At 47.3% G+C, this 18,782-nt stretch overlaps 1 protein-coding gene across 17 annotated transcripts in view; it reads left to right on the top strand.

Moving 5' to 3' along the window:
* Window positions 1–18,782, top strand: part of LOC122574924 (transcription factor 12) — a 111,146-nt gene that overhangs the window by 34,826 nt on the left and 57,538 nt on the right. Inside the window, exon 1 of one of the 17 annotated variants that reach the window (XM_043743164.1) lies at window positions 8,239–9,257. The exons of the other annotated variants lie outside the window; for them this stretch is intronic. Coding sequence (XP_043599099.1) covers window positions 9,072–9,257 — 186 coding nt within the window. The 5' untranslated portion in view covers window positions 8,239–9,071. Of the gene's footprint in view, window positions 1–8,238; window positions 9,258–18,782 lie in introns of those variants that run through there. 17 annotated transcript variants of the gene reach the window in all.

The raw sequence follows: 18,782 nt of genomic DNA, 5'->3' as shown, positions 1-18,782 counted from the left end.
CTTCCAGCTTTTGAAGTTTCGGGGATGAAAGAGGCCGCCGGTTCTCGAGTTTACTTGACTCTTGTCCCGCCCTCCGAAGGATTCTCTCTTCCCCTTGCTCGTTTCTTCCTCTTCCTCTTCCTCTTCTTCCTGCGAGTCCTTACTCACGAAACGAGCTACAATCCCTCGTTCCCCCCGGTTCCGAGTGGCTCGACTTGTCTTCCGAACTCTCGAAACGACTACCATCGAGGGTGGGGGGGGGGGCGGGGGGAGAACGAGGTTGGCCAAACATCCGCGTGAATTCTGCAGTTAGCCTAACTCGCCGCGAAAGGACCCCTGGACACTCTGGAAAAGTTTCACGGAGAACCTTTTGCTAGCAGTCGCGATGATAATTTGCCCGAGTGGAAACTTGCTTTCGAACTTTGCGAAATTTCACCTCGTTTCTTCCGATTCGCCAGAGATTGAACGCCCGATACATTATGGCGTTCTTTTACATTTTTCCTGTCTTACGTTTCCAAGATTCTCTCGTGTTTTCCCTCTTCCCTTAGGGGAAACTCGAGCGACCATTTCGCGAAGCGGTTCCCTCCGGTAGAACTAATAGAAATTTTGGCTCGACGTATTCGGATAATGTACCCTAAGTACAGCCATATAAGATAACAGTAAGTGGGGTGAACTAGGATGGATAACGCCATCCTTGCTCCACACAGCTCAGTCACCTACAGGGTTCGCGTGTATCCAACTTTCCTGGTAATTTATTACGATCGACCTACGTTCCCCGTACGACCTTGCGTATCCTCGTTTCTTCTCTCCACATTGAACGCTCTTCTCTCTCTCTCTCTCTCTCTCTCTCTCTCTCTCTCTGCAGCTCTATTGGATATTTTCCTCTGGATGGTCGGCTCGCAGTTTCGTTCAACATTCACGATTTTATATATTCCCAATTTTTTCTTTTACCGGATCAACGTCGAGATAATTCGGATACATGGACGTAACTCTGTCTCTTAATACCATGAGAATTGATTTCTCGAGTTGAATTTAATCCTTTCGGATAAACGACGGTCGAGTCGGCGTTGATCCGCGTTATTTCGTGCGCGTCCAAGTTTAGCCCGCGATCGAGCTCTCGACACCGCTGACGAAGGAAAATCGGGCAGACCGATCAATTTCGGGGAACAATATTTTGCAGTAGTTTGATATTTCTCATGAGTATCGACTATAGTTTGGGACGTACACTATAGCCAGGATGGGTAGGTAGACTAAGCGGCGGAGGTTGGTACTAAATCTCACCCTAAAGCATCCCTACCGAGCCACCCCTAACTACGCTACTAGTGCTCCTGCCACCCCTCGTTCAGTGTCTCGCATTGGCGTAGCTTTCGTCGCAAGGAACGAACCCCAGCTATTTCACCATCGGTTGTCCGTCTATGACGTTCAACGCGTTCGCTTTTCAATCTTTCGGTATTTTCGTTTCGCACGAAACATTCGCCCTAGTTGCGTTCCTACGTTTCAATTTCATATCGAATATTAATCAAACGCACTCGGAGGATCGTCAAGGGGACGTTTAGCGTATCAATTCGCTACGAAAGGACGGAAGAACGTGGCGAGAAGTTAATCGAGCAGAGAGCGTGAATTTTTTTCCGATGAAAATTTTCCGTGAAGCGGAACGATCGATAAGACGAGCCGCGGTAGCCTCGCATCGCTCGCGAGAGCCGTGTGTCGCGTAAAGAGAATTAAAAGAAAATAGAATGGCGCGTAGTGAGCAAACGAGAGAGAAAGAGAGAGAGAGAGAGAGACACGTCCCTCTCGATATGGTCGTTGGCTTTCGTTTCCTTTTTAGGACACCGGGCTTCATCCACGTATAAGCGTACATATTCCTCGTATGTTATGCGTTTCTCTCTGTTGCGGTTGCGGCGCAAACCAGCAGATCTAGGGATCGACGTGGTTGGATACGTCGTGCGCTGCCTCGCGATCGAGATTCGTTAGGTCGATCTATATTTGGACGAATCGATCGGCGGGAGGGGAAAATACACCGCTAGAACAACCTCGATTAAGGCTAATCGGGATTAATCTCGCGGATCTCACAATGAGAGACCTCCTGTTCTTCTGCGTCTTCGCCTCGCCATTCCGCCGAGAGCGAGCAAATTAAAAAGAATTAATTAGAGAGATTAGATATAGAGTCTCGCTAACGACGAGTCAGCCTCGCAGCAAGTCACGCAGTGATTCTTTTCGCATTCGCGCGTGTTCCATTCCGATGCATAAATCTATCGAAAATTGACCATTCGTTAGTGGCTTAATTAACCGAGTAAACAACGGCGGAACGCGGAACGTGCGCGTAATCGAGATTTATTTCCTCATTCAGAGCACCTTTTAACGTAGCCATCTCCCGCTCCAATCCATTGCCGATTGTTCTTCCGTATCATCCCTACTTCTTCTCTAGAGAGGTTCGAGCTCTCCTCCACCCGCCATGTACGAATATTCGATTGCCTCTAAAAGAAAGGAAAAAAGAAAAGAAAAAGAAAAGAAGAAGGTGAAGAAGAAGAAGAAGAAGAAGAATAAAAGGCCACGTTACGTAATACGAAGGTCTCAGAATTTCGTTTGTGATCCAACGTGATGCGTGATCGTATTTCCATCTTTCCAGAGGTAGAATCGATTCGATAATTTTCCCAATAGAATCGATGGAGGAGCGACGTCCAGAATACACAAAGCCAATACTCGGCTACAACCTCCGTGAGTCGCAAGAAAGGTCAGATTAAGCCCTTTTCCTTCCTACGCTGTCGAGCAATTCCGTTTTCCATTGAGCTTACGCCAGTGGCGTCGCCCCCAACCCGTCTCTATATACCCCGTCGCCCTGCAGTTAATGTGTTCCAGGGTGGAACCCAGTCCCCCTCGACTCCCCTCCTCCCAGACCGCCCCCAATTTCAGCCCTCTTTCCACATCTACCCTTACCGTTTCCCTCTCTCCAACCTCCGAAACCCACCCAACTCAGGATCTCGGGTTTGCCTCAACGAGAGAATATTTCTCTTTCTCGCTCGCGCCCTCTCTCTCTCTTTCTCTCTCGACCCCGCTCCATGCTTGGCATCTTTCTCTCCTTTCGTTCCTACGCTCGTATTCCGGCCGTTCTCTTTGTCTTTTACTCGTTCGCCTTCCTCTTCTCTGTACGTTCTCTCTTTGTTTTAGAAATTAGAAGCGGATTACCGAATCCCCTTTTCAGCTGCGCTGTTATTAACTATTACCTTTTAGCCATTCACCCTCGCGCACACCGAACGAGTTGTACCGGGAAATTAAATCACTTTTATGGAACTTTGTATTCGCGACGATTCTTTCTCCCCGCGATATAACGGGCTAAATTTTCGGGGGCATAGGTGCGCGTTCTCCCTCGAATAAACGACGTATGTTTCAGCTGTTACCGTTCCAGATTTTACAGTCCTGTCATTTTTTTACCATTTTTCCTCCTCTATGTAATCACATGGTTTCGTTATTTCCATCTAGCTGCATTTTTTCAGTACGATCCTTTCGTACCTTCGATCCTTTCAATCGTTCGTTCGTTGGCAGCCGCGATTTCGGACAATTTTCGCGTTATCTAAGGATCGACCTTAATTAGATGAGCGAGAGTCCGGGAGGCTCGTTGCGAGACGCTCGGAATGGCACAAAGTACGGAGTTCCGTCTACTCGCCGGAGAGGCTTTTTGTCGGATCCTCGTGAACACGCTCGACAAGGAGCATCAGCCGACAACGACCGCGGTCTTATGATTTTTTTTCCTGCCTCTGAACGGGGGACCATGCGACGACGAAGGAGAAGAGGCGTCCGGGTCGACGACTCTCCACCTCTCTTTCTCGTCTCTGTCTTCTTCCTCTTGTCGTATTCCCCGTCGTGTCTTCCTTCTTGTACTTGGATGTCTTCACACATCGGTCGACGCGCGGAGAGCCGCCGATGATCGCGAGGAGTTGCAGTTTACACAGTTGGCCAGGCGAGGTTACCTAATTATTTGTTGCCCGTTGCCAATGACGAAACGTTCCTTGCTGCCGTTACAGGTTACCACCGTGTCTTTTCTTCGCCTTCTCGTTACCACCCTTTTCCCTCCGAAAATATAATATAGTGTTTATTTCTCACGGGTAGAACTCGTGCGTACAGCAGACGAGAAGAAACACAAACAAGCTCGCTATCGCGTTTTCTCTGTGACGTTGCAAAGATACGCGACACCGTTACTGCGTCCACTACTATGCCTACTACCACGTAGCATCCATTTTCTTAACGAATTTCTTCGTCAAAGTACGAAACTGCGTACGAATTCGCCTGGGGATTAGTAGAATAGAGAAAAACAGTTGTCAGGTACTCTGCGCTTTTTTCAACGTACGTATTTATATCTGCAGATTTAATTCTTAAAACCGGCAACGTAGATCAAAATAATATTCAGCAACACACCGTATACCAGTGATCTCGAGGTGGGGACTAGTGGTACGACAAGTACTTTTCGAGATTTACGGCGGTCGTATTAATGCCAGCAAGTGCACCGCGGGAGTCCAGGGAATCCCTGTGGCCCTTGGTGGACCATGCAACGTAAAATTCTAACGTGCTCGGGGGTGGGGAGGTGGGCCGACAGAATCCATCCTGACTTTAGTATCTCTCTTCCAACCAACTTCACGCACCGTCTTTGCTCATCGACTCGATCCACGAATCCGAATTACGCAACTACGTATACGAGCGCGCCGCGTCTTCTCGACGTTACTCGTCTTTGAACTTGACGAATTTTTCGAATACTTTGTCCGAAAAACGTCCGTGAATCTGGATAGAAGATATATCTTCGCGTGAGTAAAGACAAAACGAGGATGACAGGCCAAGAACGGACTATATTTTTCACTGAAAGGGAAACAATAAATTTTATGGTTCAAAGGTGCGTAAAAGAGAAATTTGTACGTGCGTGGACGATCCACAAACTCACGCGTTCCACGTTTTATTCGTATTGGTGGGAAATGACGAGGCTATCCTACCCGGGGCGGACACTTTCCGAAGCATTCCAGCTGTACGTTGCTGGTGCTCCATTGTGCCGGCAGTTTTGTTTCGTTTGGGTTTAGTTTGGTACCTGTCGGTTCTAATGATTTTATTGCCCGTAGTTTCAAAGGTTATTTACACCTGACGACAAGCGTTTCTACGATGCACGGTCGTTCGGTTTGACTTTACCGTGTCTCATTGTTAGGCCTATCCTTCTACCATTTATTACTTTGCTTTTGAATCTTAGCACGAGCGTTTTTTCTTCTTTAAAGAAAAAGGTCTTTGAGAACCTTGCAAGTGTTTTTCAGGTGATAACTTTACCTCGCGTTGTTTCCTACGACCGTGGACAGTCGTTCGATTCGATCCAAGCGTTCGCATCGAAGATCGAATCTCCGATCAAATGCCTTCAATAGAGAAGGTCTTTGCAACGATTGATGTCAATTCGTTTGGTTGTCGTTGAAACAAACTCGACCACACCAAGTAGAATACAATGGCTCGCGAAAGTATTTGAACGTTTGTAGAAACTTTCTATGCGTATGGTATACGAAATATTTTGAAACTTCATTGCCGTCGATGATAGATCAACGATATTGTAATAATCAACGATATTTAACGAGATCTTTAAACGTTAATTATACGTTTCAGGCAACCATACTCACGCTATACGTGTACTAATTTTTTGCTAAGCGTGTTTGTGGTAAATGTCTTTTAACGTCTTTAACGCATTTTCCGGTTGATCTGGAAAAGGCAGTGTAATCGTGACAGTCGTGTCTCGACACAGGGTTAACGAATTTAGGAAACGTTTTACACCACACACGCATAATATCTACGCGAACTGTTTTCTTCGGTAAAAGTGTTGAAATTCTTGTGCATGGATCTACCGTGGACCGTACATTTCGTATGGACGAATCGATCGTTTGGAAAAACGAATGAAACTGGATATCGTTTGGTTTTGGCAACTAATTAGCGGTCAGTGAGTGTCTTTCGATGACCGCGATATCTCGAGGAAACTTTTTCCATCGTAGAGGTTACGCTGGCCATATCCGGATTTCAGTCAGGAAAACTGGAACTCTCGTTCGTTTGCCAAGTGGGTTAGATTGGGTCGGGTGAGGTTAGGTAATTATATACCTTCGGCCAGTCGCGTGGGTACGACACTAAAATTACTCACGAATTTCCAACTAACGAGCTCTACCTTTGGCGCCACGAGCTATCTCGTTTGTCTTCCCAGACAGATTTTCCGAAACCGCGGCATCGCCGCGAGTCTTCCGTCCTCCTGAATAAAGATATTTTCGCCTAACAGATCGTTTAGCGACACTTCAACACGCAGAAACATCGTCCGTCCGCTCGCAGAATTAATGTTTTGCGCGCATCTCTCTAACTGGTCTCTCTAACTGCTAATGATATTGCTTTTCGAAGCCGTCTCGCCCTCACGTCCGTATATTTTCGCGATCTTTCGTTAAATCGTTCGCTTTTCATTGAAAACGGCGATATGCCGCGATAAAAATGGTCGTCTTACTTCTCCGTATGGCTGTTTATCTATTGGTCTATTAACTTTTTAAAAAAAGTTGGAAATACGTTCACGCGTTGTCGCAACAGTTACAAGAAAACAGCTTGTACTTTTCCATACGCCCGTACGTACAAAAAAGAGTCAGTGTTCAGCCTTATACGTGGCAAATATCGAGCGACAAAGATATTTAACGAGAAAAAGGAACTCGTGACGACGAAATACCGCATCGATTATCGAGAATCCGAAAAATCGAAAGGTCTTTGGCGACCTTCGAACGGTATCGAAAGGGAAATGCCTGTCCTTCGAGGGTACGAACTTCTCGCGGTCGATTCATCGGTTCTCGGATCCGATACGCGGCAAGCTCGTTTCGTTTCGAATACCACGTACCGAACGAATCGTCCCGCGTCCACCTCTGTTTCTCGATCGGATCTCGTGTAACACGGAGCTTTTGTCTCCTGAAACAGCGGCACTTTCGCGTACACGGAGAGAAGATATCCGCGCTCGCGCACCGCCGTCAGCCACCTCTCTCCCTTGCTCTTTCTCTTGCTCTCTTTCCGACTCAACAAGTGGACCGATGTTTTCGGCGTGGTACATAGCCGGCAGAGAGCCAGAGAGCTATCCACCCACACTCGCAGCCGGGCTTGTCGCTGTTACACGAGTGCCGGCTTGTGCGGGCAAAAACGCTGGCCTTTCGCGCTAGGGGTTGCTTCCTGTGAACCGAGCATCAGCGACGAGGCGAGGGGAGGATAAACCAAAACGCTGCAGGCCCGACCACTGCACGCTGTGGAAAGAAGAGAGGCTACGGTGTGCTCCCTCTGGGACCGAAGAGAGGCCCGCCCTGTGTCTCTAGTAACGGCTTCGAAATCTTTCCGATATACCTTGAACGAATATTTTACGAGACGTGTGTGTGTGTGTGTGCGTGCGTGTGTTTACGAGAAATTTGAGTACGCAAAAATACGCAGGATGCGCGCGCGTAATGTACAAAGATATATAAACCGTTGCAAGTACGCCAGTCGTTACGACGTTTAGCGGCCGAAACAGATCTCTGTTTAACTTGTATTTCTTTAATCGCACGCATAACGATACATATATTTGCATAGAAAGCCACGCTTCGATCGCGATAGATATTATTCTGATTATTAGTTTTGAACGCAATTTTCACGCCAAGAATAGGATTACAGATGCCGCTATAACTGTGTTATCGGCTGTCGAGAAATTGTGTAACAAGATCTCGATAACCGTAAGATGCGTGCAACCGACCCGGACGCATTTGAAAACGTTAACGACACGATTGGCCAGTCTACAAGCGTAACGTCGATTTTACATCGGCAATTAATAAAATGTGATTTTTATCGCGTTTGTAGGAAGATTTAACGGCTTCGAAGATCTGAAAAGCGAGAGAATAGAAATGACGAATAATCCAAACGACATCGATAGATAATAACGACGATAAAAGATCTCTCTACATAGTGGATTTAAATACGCAGCCGTATCCGTTAAAGAGTTGATATTTACAATTCGTGTTTCATACCGGGAAAACAGGTAAGCGGTGTTCGGTAACGATCGAAGAAAGGCTTAGGAACGAAGAAAGCGGTATTGTAAAAAGTTGGCTTGAAAAATTTGTTCGTAAACTGAGTGGAAAGAAATTCAAATACCCATCGCTATCCGCGCGTCGTGGGAAGGGTGGTGGGGATGGTGCCGGCGGAGATAGTGGGGATGCAGACTCGCGGGGAAGGGGAGTGGTGGGGAAGCTGCCTCCCTTCGGGAAGCGTCAGTCTCGTCGCGTACCGTGAATCGAACGGAGCTTTCGTCGATGCTGCTCTTCTCTATTCGTTCATCCCCCTCCGAACTCCTTGCGATCGTTCTCGCCTCTCGTTTCAAGTTTCGTGTTAGTCGAACGGTGAAGTACAAAGTTTGTGACCGTTTGGTGCTGTCGCATCGAGTGTTCGCACGAACAGTAAGCAGTGGAAAGTAAGGTGAACTGTACGATACGTAGATCGGAGGATTCGCGAGGATTTCCACGTACGTATCGTAGATTCGTGGAATTGTCGTACCGACCAACGCTCGAGTCTCAGCTACTGCAACAGAAACAGGTGTTCAAAGGCCGATCGGAAAGCGACGCCACGCGAACGACGATGCGGAGGCGGGCGGGTGAATCGTAGTACGGCTACGCGATGCGTCCTCGTGGTACGTGGCGTCGGTGACTCGAGTCGTCGCATTTTTTTCCCATCTATATACCGATGGTTCTATGAATATTAAGAGAAAAAGAGAGAATCCACGATGCGTGTTACGTTCGATAGAGATTTGTTCGATAGTAATGCTTCGTTCGTTGGTTTTCTTCTTCGTTGTCATACATACTGATATATGCTTGGAGAGAATTGGTATTTACGTGTTGCTCCGTTTCTCGAGTGGAGTCGTACACAATATCCGGCTTCGGTAGCGTGACCGAGCAGCGAGTATTATAAATACTGGCGGCGAACGAGTTCGGTTCGTCGGACGATGAGAGCGATAAACAATCTGTATTGGAACGCGATCGTTGGCCAGATTTGATAATATCGACCACGGTGACTCGTCCACGTTGCCAGAAATCCGTCGTAGCCGCAGAATGCAGTCGAACACGATACTGCGCGATGTCACCAGCACCGAGAAGCTGATGGGAAACAACAACAATTTGAACAACAACGGTTCCCCTGGCGCAGATATAATGTTCCAGATGGAAGATGATAGTTTAACGCAGCTTGGAAGCGTGTTTCAGTCGGCGTATCAGTCGATCGTCGGAGGTAGTGCTCAGGTAAGGGAGAAATTGACAAACGTTTTTTTTTTCTCCTTCTCTCTCTCTCTCCCCCTCTCTATCTCTTTGTTTGTTTATTTGGTCAGACAGGACACGATATCGTTCCGCCGATTTCGTTCGCTACGTGCACTTACTTTCCTCGTCTCGTAACACGATTATTCGGTACAGTCGCGATTCGCAGTCGGGCCGGAGGAAAGTTTGATTCGTTGTAGCCGAGAAAGAGTTTCTGTTACTCGGTGGGGTTGCTGGCTCGTCCCCGTTGAAACGGGTAGACCGGATGCACCAGTTGGAAACGAGTTCCTTTCAATCTGGAAGTTTTTCACGGTGCACGGAGTTTCCCTGTAAATCCGATTGTGCGTCGATTGAAAATAGGGGCACGTTTACGATTTTCTCTGTGTATCCGACGGAGCGTGTGGAGCACGCCATCGGTCCGCTGACGTCAGGATTACGTCACGAACATGGCCGTCGTCACGTGGGCGGGCACGTCGGTCGTTCGCTCTTTTTGCGCCGGCACCCTTCTTTTCTCTTCTCGCGCTCGCTGTTCCACGCTTTTCAATTTTATTCCTATTCAAATTTCGAATGTTCGCACCATTCGAACGATCGTCAATACGAACCTGTGCACGAACCGAACTGTGTGAAACGAAAGGTGCAGGAGATGGTCGAGATCGTACGAGATAACGAGTCGTCGATCGAGCGTTTCGGCGCTTAAATTTGAAAAATTCCCGAAAAACGGTGCGAGTCGCTCGATTCTGTTCACGTATAATCGTGTTGTTTCTCTTTTCTCTGCGTCGACGTGGCTCGAGACATCGCGCTTTGTTTGCCGTTGGAAACGCTTGCCTTTTCAACGGTTAACTGGAAAGTGGGATTTTCTAACGCACGTACGCAGAAATTGGTCCACGAATTAGTACGATTATCTCCGGAAAGACAGTCCGCGTAATAAGGCGTCGTAGAATATCAGAAACTCAGCAAGGGACTCGTCTATTTCCACTCGTACGGCAGCAGTGAGTCATCATCATCCCTGCATTGTTTCGTTAAATGGAATTTCTATCTAATTTAAATGCGGCTTAGCCAGAAATAATGCGATTATGCGTTAGCTTATTCTGTTTGTTAATCTCCTTTGCACACCATTGTCACCCTGACGGCGAACGAGGCAGAGGTAGAGCGAGAGAACGAACGAGGGAAAGAGACGAGAGCGGAGAACCTCGATGTTCCGCTGTACTCTCCGCACTTCCCTCCACTTTGCCGTTTTGTACGGCACTGTACATTATTTCAGTACAGTCCACACACAGCCACTAGATCCTCTCTGGCTTATGGAGTGGTCGCAGCGGTTCTCCTTTTCCAGTTGGAACTTTAATTTCTTCTTAATCGCGCCTCCGCAAGTTGCATCGTTCGATAAATCTCGCCGTTGCTCGTGCAACGCGTTTTACTCGCCGCTGAACGCAACTGCGCCCACCTTCTTCGTTCGTTCTCTCTTTTTCCTCTCTGCGTTTCGTCGCTTCCACCTCGTAGATTCTCCAGATCTAGATGTAGCAAAGATCGATCCAAGTTTTCCTCCAGTAGAGCATTTGTTGCGCAACTTCTCCAGCAATTTTCGTTTCACGACCCGTTTTCGTTTCTCTTTCGGCGGCTTATTAGCGGTACAAAAGCGACGCGATTACAAAAGACTCGCGTCACCACGAGAGACAACAGGTTGCCTCGGTTAGTCTCTCCTACCTGAATGACGTTAGATCGACATCTGCCGGTCCATTATTCCTCCAACTTTTGCAATAGCTTCTCCAAATTGCCAATTACAGGAGAGAGACGTTGATTGCTGCTCCAACGTATCGAAATTCGTCACCGCATTAAACTCGCGCGATTAAGAATCGAAGAAGAAATTATCTCCTTCTTAGAGTGTGGCTCGCGGAACAAATAGCAATCTTTCATCAACATATTATCAACGTTTTCACATTTTGCAAACACCGTTACTCTCATATTTACCGTATCCTCTACCTTTCGATTTGCGCGGTTGGTCGATTCGATTAAAAAGGTTCAAGAATCCGAAGATAGGGAGTTTGCCAAGTAACCAAACAATTCTGTAATATATATAACTACGAAGGCCGATTTTGTTGTCGCATACTGTGACTTTCACGGTTAATTACATCGGACCGTACCGTGCTATTATACGTATAATTGATCATAATTTGACGATGGACAGTACTTGTGGATACATTATACAAACATTTTGAAATCCTATTAACACCGTAATGAGATAGAGCAATGTCGTAAACAAAAAGAAATAGTAAATAGCACCAACAGAGTTAACGCGACTACGCGATATTCGATAAACAATAACAAACAGATCAGAGCATTCCAGTTAAGACACATCGTCACAAGAGACATTGTCTCGATGAAAATTTTCTTATTTTATTATCTAGCTAAGGGCACAGCGTTTCATCGTACGATAAAATGTCTTTTACGATATTATAATTTTAAAATGTTTTTTTACGATACGTTCGTAATTGATTTCTAGAAACGTTGAAAGACTTTTGCGAGCCACTGTATTTGTCCAACGGGAATCCTCGATCCAATTACGTAACTCTAACGAAGGTAGGGCGATAAAAACGTCGCAAATTTGTTAGAAGAGCCCTTATCGGCCGTCGATACACAAGAGGGCGGAGGTTGGTCTTTATTTCACCTCTTTTCTCTCTCTCTCTCTCTCTCCTTTTCTCGGCTATTTCTCCCCGTGATCTCGATTTCGAGCGTCTGGCGAAACCAGTTTTTGATCGGGTCGACGTAAGGCTAGCCATTTCCGGTCCGTGCTCCTCCCTTCGTTCGTAGCTCATATCCGGTACGACACTTGCAACGTTTGAAACGTTCAGCTCTCCACGGCCGGCCGTCGAGGAGCTTTTTTTCCGCGCTTTTGTCGGGCGTAAAATCTTGGCCGAGTCATCGTCGGAGGAGGCGACCACTTAAAAATACGACAACAAAAAACGGTACGTTCGTTATGAAAGCGTTATCTCTCTTTGGACCAGACTTAATTAGCCGCGTGCTCGCGCGCGTTCATTTTTCCGCTAAAAGCGGAGTTGCAATTAAGCGTTTAAATTAGCCGCTCGCTGGCCGCGTAAGTGGCCAACGGAATATCGTTTCGTAACCCGTAACCCGTAACGCTGTGCTGTCGATTCTCTGTCAGCTTCGATCGCGTTCTCTTTTCGAGATCTCCGATATATCACACGTTATCGGCTCTCATTACGCTGCTAATGAAATTTCGAAATCTTTCGTATAATATATCCGTAGATCGTTCGTTGCGTCGATAATCTGCTTGCTTCTATCGTCGACCGAACCTCGTTCTCACCACGTTTACGTACGTATACGGGTCCGTTGCGTTCCTCCGCGTTAAATACGCATCGTGCGCGCAAAAGGGTCGCAAGGGACGAAAGAGCGAGAAATAGCGCGGAGCTTGGCCGTGACGTGGACAGAGGAGGAAAGAAGGGAACGAGAGAAACGAGAAAGCGAAAGTGTGCCGTTGGTCGATTGCGGTGGTCCGACGGTGTGTTCTCAACGGTTCGATCAAAACTCGAAATTCGAGGTGAGCGTCGCGAGCGCAGCTCGATCGTGAAAGCTGTCTGGGGATCGGGCCGATTTTACGAGCCATCCACGCGCGCTCGTTGTCAGAAAAGCGGCATCGTTCGACTTCCAGAAGGTCGGCCGTAATTGCTGCTGAAAACCGGGGATTGAATGAAACCGATAGGACCCGTTACGTTGCCTCGTTTCACCTGTCCGTCCACTCGGTTAACGACGGAGTCGCTTCGGGACCAGAATTTTATGTAAATCGGGGCACGAGCCTGCGACGTATGGTAACGTTCGGCTTAAGGGCCGTGCGAACGATGGAATATCGACCGTTTCCGAGATAATCCGTTCGATGTTTAGAATCGCAAATTTCATTCCCGATAATTGAACTCGTCGATTTCGAGACTCGACTCTCGTAAAAGGTGCGTCGTGTGCTCGCCGTATACTCGTATCGTCGAAGGAGCCGGTAAAGCTATGGTTACGGCGAATCTTTACCGATAATGGGACGGACGGAGTTGAATATTTCGATCGAGATTCGACGACATCGGCGCGTTTTTCATCGCTGCACACGGAGGCTTGACTCGATGACTATAATTGTTGCGTTTAACGAGTAATAAATTAGTATGGAGTACGTAATATCTATGTATAACGATTGTATGGCCAGTCCTACTAATTATATATATGAAAGAAAAAAAAACAAACACTCAAGAAGCCTCTGTTCTTCTTTCTCGATCAATTTTTTTTTACATAGAATCGTCCGCTACGTCGATCGTATCGTGGAAGAGAACTTGTATAAATCGTAAACACGAGTTTCTGCAATTGTTAGATTCGGCGAAACGACAGTTTATCAGAATACGCATCTACCGTAATCACAATCCGAATCGCGAATCGTGCATGATGGAACGTCGATGGATATAGAGATAGATCTTGAGAGTGAGAGTCACTGGCGTCGCGAGGGCTAGGTTAAAAGCGGCAATGAATAGAATTGATATAAATGGGACGGCGACCTGGCTGCTCCGGTCTCGAAGCTGATTGTTTTTTCTTTCCCCTATCGTCGAATTGGCCGGCAAGTGCCACTTTATTACTGCGACCAGTAGGTTTTCGAGCTTTTGTCGAACGATGGCTCCTTCGAACGTTAGCAGGAAACTCTCTTCTCCTCTCATTCTATCTTTTTAATGGGACAGAAAATTGCACCTCCTCAAGATATCGATAAACTCCCGTCTTATGATTATCAACGTTACCGCGTGGACCCAGCTGCTATTTTTCGTGGACTGGAGTAAATTTCAATTTCGGAATTTCCCGTGAAACGATATCGAATTGTCCCAAACTGCGGACGAAAAGCCAGAAGCTAAAGGGTCGACGAATTTCCTGCGGCATGGTTCCGGTTGATCGTCGCTGCCCGTCTCGTAATCTATGGTTGGGATTAGCATTAGTACTTAGGCACGTATATGTAACCCATATGATCACGCTTGTAGCTACATCTCGGCACACGTACAAGCGACTGACCGCACGCGCACACGCGCGTGTCCCAGTCCGCTACGACAATTTGCGTCCGACAAGTACACACGCGTAAATAGATACTCTGGCAAGGAATATACTCGCACGCTCACATACGCGTAATTAGACGCATACACGCGAGCCTGACACATGTGAATTCGCTCGCATACCAGCTACTCGCGTGACAACAGTGTATCCCTGCGCCTGCAGCTCTACTAATAGCAGTATCCTAGGATTCAACGCGCGGCGACTGATATATCCATTCCTCGTAACCATTATCCCTTGCCTCTGTTTGCACGGCTACGTAACGCAGAGACACGCGTATTCCGCATGCACGCGTGCACGTGCTGCTCTCTGTCATCCCGCGATCACGCATCTCGTCGTTCGTCGTTTCCTTTCTTTCTCGAGTTTTTCGAGTTTTTCGAATTTTTCGAGTTTTTCGAGTCGGAAAGTCGAACAAGAGCGCGGTTTCTTTCTCGATTTAACTAACCACTTGGCTCTGTTACGATCCTCGAACTCTCGTATCTCGATCTTCTTCCAATCTTGGAATCGTCGTTCGTCGGGGTTAGGTGCTTAACGCAAAATTCCAACCACAAATCATTCGCATCGAGCACAATTCTTTGCATACGTTGTTCAAACTGTTGAGATAACTTTTGACCGATTAAGAAATATAATTGGTTCGAAAATGAGCGAGACGGCGCAACAGCGTGATATATAGAAGCATGTAAGTAGGAACGTGCAATTTACGAATCCATAAGTTGGTGATATTCGCGGGTACAGTCGACGTACTCGTTGCTTGGCGGTTTATCTAAAACACCTTGCTGTTCTATAAGAATTACAAATGTCTGGCAATGTACGTTCTATACTTGTTCTGTACTTTGATTCCAACTTTAAGTATACACGTACGTATTTATATCTGTTGCTTGTTGATTGATTTATCTACACATATATATGTGTAACAAAGTGCAAGTTTAGCGAACCGTGCCCTATCCCCGCGTACTTGGCCCACAGAAATTCTTAATATAGTCGGCTTTAATGTCTAAATGTCTGAGGAATAGTCGATAATAGCTGGAATAACTAGATCCCTGGGGAGGCGAGATTTAATTTAGTGGAAATTAATAAAGCGAGGCGAAAATGCCGTGGAAAATCGCGTCGCTCGTTTCGTTCTAATTGCCCTGTATACTCGTGCTCACCTGTGTTTGATCTCGTATACGTATCGCCTGACAAGATGTACACGTATATCCGTCTATATGGATTCGCACGTGTTGGTGCGAGCTACATAGTCGCTCGTAGACGAGACTCGACAGGAATGTGTGCTACGTATATAAACGTGTACATCCGCGCACCCCTCTATGTATACACGTGTGCCCGCAGCTACTGTATAGACACCATATATACGTCCGATTATTAGTGTGTCACACACGCTTGATTTGGTAGCGGGCTTATAACGGCCGCCATAGCGCCGAGAGGCGCCAGCTGGATATGTTTCGGAACGCACCCCTTCCGCCCTTCTGCGATCCCTTGCTATCTGCTATCTCGTTCCTGCGTACGATTCACGATGCACTACGATGACATTGACGATGACACACACCTAACGACGCAGCAAGCTACGAATTTTCAGAAATATAAAATACACGTCCGTGTAAACATCCCAGACGTTTTAACCCTGCCACGTTCCCGAAGATAACGGTCGAACAATCGGTTGACTTGATCTTCGCGTCTGGAAATTTGTATATCGCCATGTAAATCTGATTACGCGACGAGGGCTTATACCTTGAAAATGTCTCGGCTTATTCAGGCTATCGTTACTATATTAGGTTACTAACATGGACACACGATAGAAGCAACCGTACGGTGTTCGTCCAACGATAAAAGGCGTAACGATCGATGCCAGAAATCACGAACTTTCCTAGTAATTGTGGCAAATTCTGAGCTTTTTTTAACGGTATTCTAGGTTAAAGCGTAAATACTTACACGATAGAAGGTTACTTAATATATTCGTCCGATACCGGGCGATAGATAATGACTCGCGGAAGAGCGGAACTTTGGACTCTTTGTCCCCCGATTTAATCTGCTTAGCGGTTGTACGATAATTACGCGTCGTTAGGCGCGACTTTTCTCCTCGATCGAGGTGCCAACAAACAACGGTTATTAGTATCGATATTAGTCGCGTTAGCCGAGCCGTCTACTCGCGATTTACTAATGCGACACGAGTGGGCGTCGCCCATACGCGACGGAATAGTCCAATAGACCGATATATTCCTATGGTCGATTGTGTCTAGAAACGTTGGTGTATGTCGTCGCTGCGTACAAGGGAGGAGAACGCGCGAGTTCCTCTATAATTGCATACTTTCGAATCTGTTTCCAACTAACGGTTTCGTTCTCTTTCCGTTTCAGGTGAGTTAACAGTTTCCGTTGGTTGCCGATTAGTCGGCATTAGATAGAGAGACTGTAGTATCGCGCGTTTCCTCTTCTTCAGTTTCTCCCTTTCGATTCGTAAGTTTTTTATTCGAGTTTTTAAGAAGGATTCGTTACCTCGAAAGAGCTGGACGCTGCTGGTTTTTAAAAGCTGCCCAATTTTCCGTCCGGACAAAGAATAACGCGTAACGCAACCGTGACTCGGGACTTTAACGAGGAGGAACCGAGAGGGAAGCGGAATGAAAAAAATGAGGGACGTTGGGTCCGCTCCGAGACGAAAGAGAACGAAGGAAGCATGGCGACTTTCGGGCCATATGGCGTTTACGGATACCCAAGCACCGTAAAACTTTCATGGACATAACCTAACCTCCCTCCCTTTCTTCCCCTCGCGTTTCCTCCCTCGCCCCGAACAGGAGCCTTAATCAACAACCGTCAGGCCCTTAAACGACGAATGGTTTCGGTCTGAAGTCACGAAACGAAGGGCTTCGGCCGAGCTAGCCGCGGCTCGCTAACCATTTCTCTCGAATTCACGATTCTATCTTCCTTTTTAACGCTTTCCCTTCCTTCGATGTTAGTTAAAACAAACGGCAGGCAGTCAAAATCGTCGGCCCGGAAATTGGAGCACAGGTTATTAAGCCCTTCAGACGTTTGTATCCGAAATTCCATACGGTATAATGCATGCGAGACTGACACGGAATACCAATATACGCACGCGAACACACAGACACGTTCTTGCCATCGAAACGGTCCTCACCTTCGACTCCAGGGATCGATCTGCATAGTGGAAGCTCGCATAATCGCGCAAAACGTGTAGAGACGCGTGTATAGAGTACCCGTGCACATGTACGGATTCGCCTCTCTGTGTATCTCGCTGTGTATGTGCACGTGCGTGCGCGTGTATATGGACAGTGTGCGCCTGCAGCTCCATAACGCCGCCAACGTGCAACACAGGTTAGGCGTCTTGGGGGTTGAATCGAGCTTAGATTAGGTTGGCTCGAGCCAGTTCCGATTTCCGTCGAGATCTCACGCTAGATCGTGCCTACCTCGGTGCCTGCCTCCGAGATTTCTGCGTCGCGTTGCTTCGATCTCTCGCGCGTTGCTTTGTGCTCCCTCTCTCTCTCTCTCTCTCTCTCCCCCTCCCTCCCCTACTTTTCCTCTCCTCCACGCGTCCTTTTCTCCACGTTGCACCGTGCAATTTGCTCCTCCGCGAAATGCTCGAGTACCCCGCGCTTTTGTAATTCAATTACACGCAACGCTCCCAGAGATTACATTATTTTATGCCTCACGCCTTATCTAGATCGAGTTCGATGCCTTCACCGCGATTCGGAGCGCGTTTTCCACACCGTGCTGCGGCGAACTTCCCGATAGAAACGATTTTTCCGTAACTCTACGCACCGTGCTATTCACGACTCGAACGATGTTACGACGACGAACCATGTCGTCCTCGCTTCCCAGCGGCTTATCGTTTTCTATCAAACTTTAATTCGACACCGTGAAATCGTTGGCTGAATAATTGAGAACCCAGTGGCCGTACATAGCGCGTCGTATCAGGTTCGGATTAGGGTTGCCTCAAGCCAGTTCCGATTTCCGTAGAGATCTCACGGTAGATGGTGCCTACCTCGGTGCCAGCCTCCAGATTATATCCTGCTGATCCTCCAACGAGTTTACGTCCCTACGTGGTTCGTTCTTGCTATTGTTATTCCTCGCCACCGCCACCTTCTCCCTTGCCTAGAGTCCACCCCCCCTCTCTCCCCGTACTTTCCCGTCGGCATATTTAAGCCCGAAACTTTTCTCGATCTCTCTCCCCGTGAAACTCGTCCGCCCTTCTACCGATAGTCACGAACCAAGTTTCGCTTTCGAAGATAGCCACCGCGCTGCCTGAATTTCGCTCTTTATTCGCCACCGCGTATCTTCGATCTTCGCGTGGCTTTCCACCTTTCCGCATGCTCGCACTTTTATCGTCGGAGCTTCGTGAGTTACGACGCGACCGAATTCCGAAATATCATCATGCAGTTTCCGAGTGTTTGGAAGAACGCGGCTCTGCATCCTCCTTCGATGGACGAT

Source organism: Bombus pyrosoma, linkage group LG14, assembly GCF_014825855.1.
Source record: "Bombus pyrosoma isolate SC7728 linkage group LG14, ASM1482585v1, whole genome shotgun sequence".
NCBI classification, from domain to species: domain Eukaryota; kingdom Metazoa; phylum Arthropoda; class Insecta; order Hymenoptera; family Apidae; genus Bombus; species Bombus pyrosoma.
This window is presented reverse-complemented; position numbering and strand designations above follow the sequence as displayed.